Source organism: Balearica regulorum, chromosome 29 (assembly GCF_011004875.1).
Source record: "Balearica regulorum gibbericeps isolate bBalReg1 chromosome 29, bBalReg1.pri, whole genome shotgun sequence".
Lineage (NCBI taxonomy): Eukaryota > Metazoa > Chordata > Aves > Gruiformes > Gruidae > Balearica > Balearica regulorum.
The window spans coordinates 485,670-498,327 of record NC_046212.1 but is presented as its reverse complement, the minus strand read 5'-3'; the positions used below and the strand labels follow the sequence as shown (position 1 = coordinate 498,327).

Genomic DNA, 12,658 nt, shown 5'->3' with positions numbered 1-12,658 from the left:
CAGAAACGCTCCCAACAGAGGAGAAACCTCTGCGCAGAGACATGGCAGAGGCTGGCATGGGTGTTGGCGTTAGTCACGCTACAGAGAGTGCCAGCACCCACCTCCTTTTGAGCGCAAGCACTGAATCTTCCCCCTCCTACTCAGCCTCTGCCCAGCCTATAGTTGCTGCAGTACCAATTCATTACAAGCCAGGAAACAGCTCACACGGCCATTGAGGGCCAACAGCCACCCTTCCTGTTGTCAAAAGGCATCACCCCGGCCAGGTAACGCAGCCTCCGCCTGAAGATCAGCTGCAGTAATTTGTATTTTGCTCACTGGCTTGTATCATGCACAATTTGGGCTTGAATGCAATGGGTGTCCTCACCTGGGCCAAGCTGCCCATGCTCACGTAAGCGTGAGGTCACCAGTGCCCTGCTTGGGTCTTGCTTCAGCATCATCTCAGTGCACCAAGACCCTGCTGTGTGCATGGGCAGCTGCAGCCCTATAATACACAGAAATACAGGATAAGATGAGTTTTGCCCCCAAATAAACCATGCAATTAAAGAGAAGAAGGGCAGAAGTTGTCCAGAGACCGGGGAGGGCAAGAGTAGATCTGCATGGTGTCGCTGTTCCCACCTCAACACCCTCCTACAGCCCCAAAAATGGCTCTTTAAAGCCTGGCAGAGTTAGAAGTCATTAGCAGGTGCCCCAAGGTAGAAGGGAACAAGGGGTCAGCCTGCCCTGGCACCAAGCATGGGTGCTCTGGAGCAGCACCCGTGGGAGAGCAATGGATGCCCTTGGCATCTCTTGCTGCCCTCTGCTGGGATGCTCCATGGAGAACAGACACGGCATCAGGGAAACCCTCACCAGAACAGGTCCACCCGAGCAAGAAAAACCCCACTCTTGCTTCCACCCACCCTTCCCCAAAGACCAGCCACGCTACCCCATGTAAAAACAAGGTTCCCTCCTTCCCCGACACATGGGGACCACAGGCTCAGCGCCAGCTGGATTGGGGCTGCGTTTCCGCTGCCAAGTTTCCTCTTGCTCAAACTTTTGGCCTCCGCTTTCCAGGATACAGCCCGGCACTGCCCGTTTGTTCTTAATCACCCTCCTGCAAACAAGCAAAGTCCAATGGCAGCTGATATAATGGATCCTTGTGCTGCTGGGTGGTGCCATCAATTAAAAAAAGAGCAATAAGTAAAGGGAAAATAAAAAAGCAACCCTGCAGCCCCAAGGTCTGCCAGACAAAGGTGCTTTGTTGGGAAAGGTCAGGTCCAGAGCCAGGAGGGTTTGCCAGGCACAGCTGCTGAGAGCAAGGAGGATGCAAGGATTTAGCAAGCAAGGAGGGGATTAAGTGCAGCTTTGTTAAACCACAGCCCAGTGGAGGCCTCTGAACTGTCCGAGCTCTCACCCAGGGGAGATGCACGCTCAGGATTTGGGCTGGTTTACTCAAAAACAAGAGGTCCCCAAGGTCATTGCCTCCAACCAGCATCAGGATGCAGAGGACCAAGGGAGGATGAGCCCTCAAGGACCCTTCGCATGCAGCAAAACTGCAGGACTAGGCACGAGATCAGGGAACTGGTTCAGCTCAGAAACAACCCCCAGAAAATAACCACTAACCAACAAAATAAAACAAACCCTCTGGCATGTGTCCTCCAGGAGGCCATTCTCTGCCGGCTTGACATTAATCCTGTTTGGCAAGACAGCAAGAGCTCTTTTGCCCACAAGCAAGGTGCAGCTGCAGGTTGATATAAAGCCCTCTTGTGCAGCCTGGAAAAAAAAAAATGGATAAAAACTTAAAGTGTCCTACACAACATGCCTTTTTTAAAAAGGCCATGAAAAGAAAAATCAATTCCCCTTGCCCAACAATTCTTTCAACTTTTAACAACTGGGATTTTTCACCTGTTCCCAGGAGCTGTATTTATTTGGTGACAGAGCAACTCTTTTCCTGCCAAAGCCCTTTCTCCACTCTTAAAAAAAAATCCTTATTTTTTAAGCTAGTTATCCAAACAGCCAATTGCTTTCTCACTGCAAGCCATTGCCCCCCACAGATCAGAGTCCATAGGAATGATGATAGCTGTTATCAGCACCAGCCACCATCATAAAGGGAAGGGATATAAAATGCTATCAGCTTATTTTGTTCCAAGTAGATAAAACATCTATAGGTGTTTCACAAAGAAATCCCATAAGAACAGTTGAGCAGTGGATAAAGCCTTCATTTGAGTGTGTAAACATGCACCTCCTAGCACTAGGGATATTCGTAGGCTTTCTATCTATACAGCTTTGTCCTGGATTTTTGCCACATTGTCTGTGTTAGGATTTTGCTTTGGGTTTTGAGCTAAAACCACAGCTGAATATCATTAACCAGCAGAGCTCAGCTCTCCCTCTCTGCAGGCAGCATCCCTGCAAGAACAAGAGCCTGTGCTTGACTCCACTCATCCCTTCTGTATCATTCCACCCCCAAATACTAATTTTTTTTCGTGGAAACAGCAATGCAGCTGAAGAACACACCTTTGCTCCTGCAGCCACCCCGACTTTTCAGTGGTTTAAGCAAAACGACGCCTCGTTGCATTAATAAGACTCTTCCCCACCGCAGACCACATCCACCCACATCAGGGCACGCTCCAAGCCTAGCTGTAAATGAGACAGCAGCACCAGGATCATCAGGAGCAAACATCCAGCAGCAGATTAGCTGCTGGGTTTTCAGCTTGTGTTCTCATTATTTTACCAGCCCTACAGTCTCAAAACTAGATCAGAGTGGTCAAAACAGATACCCACGACTGCAAGGAGCTTTTCCACCTGGGCATGGGAGCTGCAGGTCTGAAGGCAACCCCTGCCCCAGTCTGGTGGGACTCAAATCCTCCTGTGCAAGGCTGGAGCACCACAAGAATAAATTCTGCGTGAATGTCTTGGAGAAAGGAGGGCTCAGACAACTCAAGTTTGCTGAAAACTGTTGGTGCAAGTGAGCAGACAAACCTTCGGTCTCCAGGTGATGGAGCTGAGGCCAAAGGGTCCAGATTCTGCAGCTGCAGCAGGGTGCAACTCCCCAAGTTTATCATTTGACATCCCCTGGGGTAGATTGAAAACCATAACCAAACATCCCTGGCTGAGCAAACGCAACTTCTCTATATAAACAAGCAAGTGAATCTTGAGGCATAATTTGTCATCTAATTGCACCAACACACCCAGGATTAATTGTTGCATTTGAATGCGAAGAAGTTTTGATTTATGGCACGATCAGGTTTCATCGGCCAGTTACCAACAATTGCTGCCAAACTAAAAGCCATTGCAAACAGCCAAAGAAGGTCTCTAGTAGGGGATTTTTTGCAAAGCTAAAGAATCAAGGGTTATTTAATCACACACAAGCCTGCTAAGGGCCCAGAGAAAACAAGAGGGTGAAATTAAAACCTCTGCCACGTTTGCTCCAAACCCTACTGAGGACTTTTTAGCCCATGCACAATGGTGACTTGTCTCATTAGGATCTATAAGATTTTTATAGCATTATGGGCACAAAGAAGAGGCAGGTTAAAAAAAGAAGCCTGACAAAGTTTTCCACATTTCAAAGCCAAGGGGACATTCAGCAGAAATAAACTATTAACCACCATCTCCCTTTGTCTCAAATAAAGAAGGGTAATTAAAAAAAACCTACTCTAACCCTAAATCAGGATTTTGGCAGGCTGCAGGCATGTAACCACTGCAGCCCTGAGCCAAACCTTCCCACAGCCACACAACCCCATGGGCATCGCCCCAGGAGCTCCCCACACGCTCACAGCTTCACTTACCCAGTTCAGCTCCCGCAGGGCCCCAGCACAAACCAGCAATCGCTTGGTACAGGGCCAGTGTGCCCTGAGGGACTGAGCCTGCTCAGCACACCCACGGCTTGCTCAAAAACCACCTAACAGCTGCTGGCACAGCTCACAGCAACCGCTCTTCTCCAAAACCAAAAGGGAAGCACCCACCTCTTGTTGCAGAGCATCATGCTGAGAGCACACAGGGTGCAAGGAACAGCCAAGGAGCAGGGAGGACAGCAGGCTTGCAGAACCAAAGACCATAGAGGGGCTGAGCAACAGGCTTTGTAGGCAACGAGGGCTCGGCCAGGTGTCCCACATCCTTCTCCACCTGCTGAGGCTGATTGCTGAGGTTTGGTCAAAGGAGGTAAAATGCACTGGTTAACCCAGGTGGAAGGACAGAGCCTCTAACCTGACCTTCATGTGATCCCCAAGGGCCACATGTGAGTGCCCCACGCTTGACCCCAATGCATTTTGTCTGCAATTCCCCATTAGCTTCCCCCATCTCCCAGTCCAGCACAGGTGCAAGCTGGTTTCTCGTCCAACCACCCATTTACGAAACCCATTCCACTTCTCCAGGCTCACATTCAAGTTTCCTATGTGGGAAGCACGCCCTTGGCTGTGGCACCAGATGGCTTTCCTTGCCATGTGTGTATCATCGACATTTAGTGCTCAGGAAAGGTGCTCGGGGACAGGAGAGCGATGGGACCTGGGGCCAAGAGGGACCTCACCCAGTTTTTTTCTGCTCTGTTAACAAGAAAGCGATAAAAGTGATAGATTCATCAAAAACGGAGATCCACCACGTGGTAGATAGAGCCCGAGCTTGATTTCAGGAAGGGCTACATGGCATCGACCCCTATTCTTAAGAGCTCATGGCTCCACATGAGCTCGTCACAGCCTGCCACGTAGCTCGGCATCATCTCTGCATCCCACCATGCTCTTCCTCCCTGGCAGCGAGGGTCAGCCACGAGCACAAGCCAGGAGGCTGCGGGCCCTCGACTCTGCAGCATCAAAGGCAGATACTGTTTTCTGCCCCAAAGAACATGCACAAAGGGGAAAAGAGGCAGGAAAATAATCCGCATCCCTTCAGAGCTGCTAAAATACTTTACTGGGAACGTGGAATATCTTTCTTTAACAGCCCTCCCCTTGCTCTTAAAGAACACTTGTAAAGCAAAACACAGGAAAAAAAACCCAAAAGATGCTGAAACTGAAACCGCGCACTCGGTGTCACCCTGAAGGAGGTGTTTCAGGTGAAACCACTGACCCGAGAAGGTTTTTCTTTGCCCAGCTATACCTTGGCAGTAGCCGCTGCCAGCGAGGCAGCACGCTCTGACGCACGGGTATAAAATTGCCTCTAGTTGTGGTGGGGAAGAGCACAAGCACCTTCAGCCGTGGGGAAAATAAGAGTGGAGAGCGCTGATTCCTGGGCCACCGGGCTCTGAACTGCGGTTGCCGGGGGGACACAGTGGGAGGTTTTTCCATGCCTGGCCCTCTTGTGCTGGGTTGGATCCAAAATGCATCCCTGTGGGAAATGAAGGTCTTGTTGCGGAGGATCCAAGAAGGTGAAGTCAAAGCATTTTTTTCCTCCTTGCTTGCAGTAAATTCCTCCGAAATTAACCATCACTTGGTTTGACTGCACCTGCAGCTACAGGACAGTAGTACTGGAGCAGTTTGATGCATCTACGATGACTTCGTGGTTGCCTTCGAGGCATCAAAGCATGCCAACCTGACCCCATCACACCAGGCAGGGAAATTGAGCCCCAAAGCAGGAGCTGGCTGATGGCAGAATGAAGCTCAGCAGGTCTGTGTCATAATTTAAGAGCAGGCTTAAGGATAAACTCATCTTGTTTCCAGCCTGATTTTGGACAGCCCAGCAAGGCCACGTCCCACCATCCCCATCAGAGCAACCTGGCTCCTCCCGCCTCTCCCCATGCTTGCAGAGACCAAGACTGGCAGAGATGGGCAGGTCGGCCACACAGCCAGTCCTGGGGGGACCTAACGGGAAAATGCAGCAAAGGTTGGATGAGTGTATCTAAGGGTTGGTGGACATGGAGTACAGTCCAGGAGTTTTCCCCTCATCAGCTTCTTTGGTCCAGGCTCCTTCAGCACAGGATGCTCATGTGTCCTCAAAGGTGCTTCTCCAAAGATACACACGGAGCAAGAATTTAAACCAAAACCAACCCAACTGGGCTGTGACATCAACGTGCTGCCACCGACAGCATCCCCCAGCCTGGGATCTTCCATCCCTGAAGAGAGGGACATCAAATCACTTTGTCCTTGTGGGGACAGACTGGGTGTTTTGGGAGCCACTGAGCAATGAGGAGGAGGCTGTGAGGCAGCTGAAGGACAGGCAGAGGAAGGACAGACAGAGGAAGGACAGGCAGAGAAGGATGGGCAGAGGAAGGACAGGCAGAGGAGGATGGGCAGAGGAAGGACAGGCAGAGGAAGGATGGGCAGAGGAAGGACAGGCAGAGGAAGGACAGGCAGAGGAAGGATGGGCAGAGGAAGGCTGCCACCTGCTGTCCATAAAAACCTCTCCAAGTCCTAACGTGGGACAAAATCCAGACCTGCATGTGCTTATTAAAACAGGTCCATGTCCCCACAGTGCTGTCCCGCAGGGTGCGACACCCACCAGAAACTCAGCCCAGGTGGGAGGGGGAAGACCATGGAGGACACTTGGAAAGGGGAGACTGTCACGTCCCGATGGGCCAGTGAAAATCACCCGTGGAGAGTAGAGAAAGTGTCCTGTAGGACACTTGTCCAACCCACTCTGACACTGGGAGCCACGATGAAGAAAACCAAGAAGCAACACGACACGCACTGTGTTGGCTGAGCTGAATTTCTCTTCTCCTGAGCCGCCCCACCGCTGCAGGTAGCTCGTGTGCCTTCCTGGGCCAGGGGGACATCACAAACAGTGTCATCGTGAGCTAATTTGGTGGCATTAATAAATATCCCATCCAAGTGATGGGTAGGAGATCTGGACCTCTCCTCCGAAGGTTGAGCTAATTAATCTCCTACTTTCCCCCTCTGATGTCAGGGTTTCTCATAAGGCCATTGTTGGCCCTAATTAAAAGGCTTTTCAAGATGAGTGTCCCCTGAACACCAGCCATATTTTGACAGCAATAATAATTACAGAAATCTCTTTGGTAGAATAATAATAATTACCCACCCGCGAGAAGAAAGGTCCCAGGAGGAGAGGACAGTAAGTGGTGGAGAAATCAGGACTTGGAGCCCTCATCTCTTCTAGTGGCTGGTGTTGGGCGAGGGAGAAACATGGCCCAGCTTCCTAAGACTTGCTTTTCTGCGCCCATTGACCATGCACCTGGGAAAAGGGCACATTTCTCCCCGCAAGCAGTGAACTATAGAGACTTCTTAGCCAAGAGTTCCCCAAATATCTCAAAGCCACCCCAGAAGTGCAGCCTGCTGTCAATCCTCCAAATGAGCAGCCCTCAAAAGCTCATCTGACCTCCCAGCATCTTCAGGGAGCTGAGGGCTTTGCTCCGTGTCTGCCTGGAGCTGTCAGCACCCTCTTCTCTGGGGACGGATCTGGTTCTTTAGGGCAATTTTGCTCAGTTTTGTTCTACTCAAGCCTTTTTTTTTCCTTCGCTGGACTTGAAGATTTAAAAAATAAACCCATTTCCTAGGAGACACGCCTGCAAAGCTGTTGCCCTTGGCCTGATGAGTTCCAGATGTTCCTCCAGCTCCTGGACTGAGCCTGGATGTCCCGTGGGGAAAAGCACTGACCCAGAGTCGCAGCCACCCACGGTGCCTCCTGTCATCCCCAAATCGAAGAAATGATGGTGAACGGCCCCAATTTCAGATCTGGCCTTGGGGGACAAATTCAGGCTTGGATCCAAAGTGGGGGCTGTTCAGTTGACGAGCTGCAATTTTACACTGCAGAAAGCAGCAGCAAGTGCTTGGGTACCCGAGTGCTTCTTTTACATTTTTGCTCTTATTTTTTTCTTAATGTTTTTAACTCAAACCGAAGGTGTTTGAAAGGGCAGCCCTGAGGGCAGAGAAATCATTTCTCCACGCAAGATGCGCTGTGGCAATAAGGGGCCATCTCACCTGAAAGGAGCAAACCGATAGGTCACTCCTTCAGTCCAAGAAGTGGGAAAAAAAAAAATAGAAAAGATAAGAGAAACAGCAACAACAACAACAAAACCCCTCCTCGCTGAAGGCGTAAGCTGGAAAATATGGCAGCAACTATATTTTTTGCAACAGCCCCACTTAAAAAATCCTGTAATGATTCATAATGACCCATCCAACTAAAAAGAGGAGTACCGATGACCTACCCGTCAGCTTTTAGCATCCTGCTAGCAAGCTTAAAAGCACTGCTAAGGAGTTGAGTTTAGCCACAACCAGCTTGAAGGAGGAAAATAGGATCTTGCTTTTAGGAGAACGGTTGTCTTTGCAGAAGGTAAGTGCCTTTTTCTCCCTTCTTTATTACCAATCTATGAAGAAATTAAACCAGAGTAATGCAAGTGCGTGGTGATAGGCAAACAAAAGTCTAATTTTCAGCAAATGAGGGGTGGGGGGGTGGCATTTTACTCCCCCTGAACTGCTAAGGCATCCAGCAAAGATAAAAAAATGTACGACTCTAATTAATCAGCTCTTCTGCAAGGCGCTTTTCTCAGCAGCTAATGGGCGGCAAAGTTCTCCAGCACTCTGGTGATAAGCTCAAGAGAGAAATATTGCTCCTAGACAGAAAGGGGGAGGTTCGTGGCAAAGTTTATTGAAATGAATTATATCTTTTTATATATATATATATGTATATAAACCCGTTCTTGTGCTGTGTGCCTGTGCCTAAACAACAGTAGACGTGAAAATGCTGCCAAGACCCCTGGGAAGGAGATTGTCTCCCACCGGGTCTGTCCCGTGCCACACTGCCAGGGCTCCCGCGCGGGTTGAGGGGGGGTTCGATGCCGATTGCAGCCCTGGACATTTCTACCTTGACTTGTGCCTTCTCCAGAAAGACAAATGCAGATCGTCCGGTGGCTGTACCTCTCCGGGCTGGTGGTTGCCATGCTGATCCCGGCAGGGCGGCAGATGAGCCCCAAGGACTTGGATGACACGTCCAGGTACGTTGATGGAGCTGGCCCAGGGAGATGGCCGGCGTGGGCAGGGGCTGTCGGAGCAGCTCAGCCCTCTCCATTACTGTTGCTGCCGGCTCTCCCGGCTCCAGGGATATCACAATGTGCCGGTTTCTTTTGTATTTATCCGGACAAGCTCCCTCCCGGCTCTCTACCAGCCCACGCAGGGATGTCACCATCCCCCTCCCATGGGGATGCAGCGGGGCACAGCCAGGATGGGGCGATGCTTTGGGCTTGGTGCTGAGCCCCGCTCCACGCCGGCAGCTGCATGGGAGGAAAATCCTTTGGTGATCTTCTGCCAGGGGGGAATTTTTGGAAGGTGGGACCCCAATGTCAGCTCTCTGTCCTGGAGCTGGAGGAGGTTGATCTAAACCTCGGGGCGGCACCACGCTCCCTCCCAGGCATGAACCCACCACAGCCCAGCAAGGTGTAGGGCAAATAATATGGGATAGGATATTGCGTATATATGATGTTGGGAACAACCCTGGCCTGGCTTGGCAGACCCTCCCGAAACTGAAAATTATTTTTCTTTATTATTATAGCTTTTCTGGAGGATGCTCCACACAGTAAAGTACTTTACAGGACACAACCCCTGCTCTGGGCACCTCCCGCAGGGAGAATGCAGGATGCCACGATGTGCATTAAACCACATTTTCTTCCCCCATCCTTCTCTCCCGAGCAGATGGCAGTCGTACGAATCCCAAAGCGCCCAAAGCTTCGCGTCCAACATCAAGCGACACTCAGAAGGCACCTTCACCAGCGACTTCACCCGCTACCTGGACAAGATGAAGGCCAAGGACTTTGTGCACTGGCTCATCAACACCAAGCGGTACAGGTAAAAAGGGAAGAGGGGAAGGGGACCACGCTGGGAAATAACCTCCCACCACGCCACAATCCCAGTCGATAACGCAGTTTTAGAAGTTTTCTCTCCACTTGTTTTCTTATATTCGGCAGCTCCACAAAGAGGTACCTGAAGGAGGAGCCCCGTGGCGTCCCCTTCCGGGCCGCGTTCCCACCACTCGTGTAAGTCAGCCCAAACAGCAAACGTGGCCGATATTAAAAACAAATAAATGAATAATTTCAAAACGTAGCCACAAATCAGTGGGTGTGGTGCAAGGTCAGAGTGTGGCTTCCTACGCCTGACGCTGCTTCTCATTTTTGCTGGCTCATGTGGATTCTCTGGTGTTTACTCGTAATAAAATAAAACAAGGAAAATTAAGCTACTTTGGGGGAGAGTTAATAATTTACAATGGGAAGAGGCTGTTTTATTCTTGCTGTGCTCTGTGCTGATGTTTTGCATTTCGTTTCAGTCTTAACGTGGCGGGATCGGTTGCATTTATAGCGGATATTACCACGTTGCGGTCTCGTCAAAGCAAAGCATTTGCTCCTTTGCAAACGAGAAAATCTGCTGTTTCGAAGCTCCTAAACTGATGTTAGGGGGAATTTCTAGTCCGTAAAACTGTTTGGTGGTTGTTTGCTTTTTATTTTTAAGGTACAATTAAACGGCAACATCAGCTTTCCAGCAGCATCAGCCTGGGGATGTTGCACCCGTCCATCACTGCCGGCAATGCAATGCCCCACGGGAAGGATTTATCCATCACACGCAGCCGCATCAACCCCTTCGATGTTTCCCAGTCACCTCCTCTGAAAATTTGCACCCGCAGATCAGCCTTCCCTTCAAACCTGGATTTCTCCAGCTTCATTTTCTCTCTAACAGCTCTGACGGCGCTGTAGATCCTGCGGCTTTCCCTAAATCGTAATAAAACCTTTGTTAAATCCGGCAGCTGGTTGGTGACATCTCCAATGCTTCCGAGCATCCCATCGGGATCCCGCGCGCCGCTGGTCCCGGGGGATTTTGAGGCACCAGGCTCCGATCCCCGGCTTGGCTCAAGTGCCCCATTTTTCTCTCAGTTCCTTGAGTTTTAGGTAAAAGGGTGATCGGGATGAACCTGCCTGACCCCACAGACCTGTGCCAGAGGGGATTTGGAAAGAAATTTAAAAAAAAAAAAAAAAGGAAGATAACTAGAACCTTTGGATTTAATGGTAATTAATTGTGTTGCAAATGGTCCAAAAAACAAAAAAAAAAAAGCCAAAAAAGGCAGGGAGGAGGATCTGCTCACTCTGGATGGGGCGACGTCTCTCGTGTACCAACACCTTCACCCCCCCAGTCCCATTTCTGAACACCCCGCACACCCCCGGTCTGGCAGAGGTGACGTGGGTGATGCTGCTGTCCCCTCCCTCCTGCAACACAGAGCTCATTGCCCTTACTTGCATAGAGAAATTTAAAAAAAAAAAATTTTTTTTAAAATTAAATAAAAAAATAGATAAACCCCCAAACCCACTAATTTCAATTCTTTCCCCAATCAGTTGGTTCCTGACCCAACATCCCAGGGAGATGGATTTCCCCCAAATCAGCACTGCCCACTCCAAACCCCCCTTAAAAAGCTCCAAAGATACCTCCAACTCCTCTCCTCCTTTTAAAAGACTCGGGAGCGGCACAGCAAGACACACGAGACTTTTATTATATTATTTTCCCATTATGTTCAATGGGTGACAAGAGAAAAATCAAAGACAGACAGACACGGCTCAGGCGGGTGGAACCCATCAGCCAACATCAACCCTTCACGGATGGGACCCACGAGACAGCGACACACATTTATATTATTTGAGTTTCACAGAATGAACCCAAAATGAATCAAATAATAATAATTAAAAAAACCCCAAACACACAAAGATTCAAAATGATAAATAACACAGATTTGCTTGATGGATTTCCCTCCCCCCCTCAGTTTTATTTACAACACGGAGCATTTCCAAACTAGATCATCTCTTACCATAAAATAATTATATTTCAGCATCTCCAAAACAAAAAAAATAATTTCTGTATTTCTAAATGTAGCACATGGGGGAAAAAAAATGAAATAAAATTAAAAAAAAAAATGTGCCAGCATCTTATTTATTACCTTTTTACATCTTTTTTTCCCCCTTAGGGATTTCCATGCACTTACATTTTAGGAAACGTCTTTCGAAGGGGCTCGCAGGAGATCTGGGGAGCTGTTTTAAGGCACCAAAGATGAGGAAAACACCGAGCACCCACCCTGCATCGATGGGAAAGGGGCTTTGCTGCCAACCAAAGCGTCACGGGTCACTTCAAGGATGGTGGGTTTTTTAAGTCAGAAAGCGATTCTAGGAACACCTTGGAGAGGGTTTTTTCCCCCTCATATAATTTTCCTCTGCACAGGGAAATATTAAATCCTCCCAAAATAAGGAGCCGTCCCTGGGTTTCTGGTGTATAACGGGGCGGGCAGCCGGAGCGCTGGGTCTCCAGCCAGGCTGGGGGGTTACAAACACCATTTAGATGACCCAGAGTCATGTTATTAAGCAAGATGTCAGCTTTCATTTAAATAAAAAAAATTAAAAATTATAATAAATAAATTAAAAAAAAAAAATCTAGCCCTGTAAGTAGCCAAAGCTTCCAATGGAGAAGCTGAGGCGTGCCGAGGAAGCCTGGTTTGCTTTTTAAATAAGGAACTGCCCAGGCAGCTGCCAAATTTTCGCAGCCCCCCCGAGGCCAGGGGAGATGCGGATCCCGGCGGAGCTGGACCCAGCCCGCTCTTGGTTAAAACCGGCACCGTTTTCCTTCCGGGGCGACTTTCTGTCTTTTCTTTCTTTCCGAGCCGAAGAGATGCCAGGCACGTGCATGGAACAACCCCAGCCTCCGGCCCCTGCCAGGAGGGAGCGGAGTCCAGCCCTGCGCTCTCCTCTTAGGGAAAATAAAAAGGGAGAGAGAAAAACTGG

General features: G+C 49.4%; 1 protein-coding gene across 1 annotated transcript; it reads left to right on the top strand.

The window, feature by feature from the left end:
- Positions 1–8,747: 8,747 nt before the first annotated feature.
- Positions 8,748–10,594, top strand: LOC104634302 (uncharacterized). The gene is made up of 5 exons (XM_010300786.2): positions 8,748–8,848; positions 9,543–9,695; positions 9,815–9,883; positions 10,171–10,232; positions 10,353–10,594. The coding sequence occupies exons 1-5, from the start codon at positions 8,748–8,750 to the stop codon at positions 10,592–10,594; spliced, it is 627 nt and encodes a 208-aa protein (XP_010299088.2).
- Positions 10,595–12,658: the final 2,064 nt, after the last annotated feature.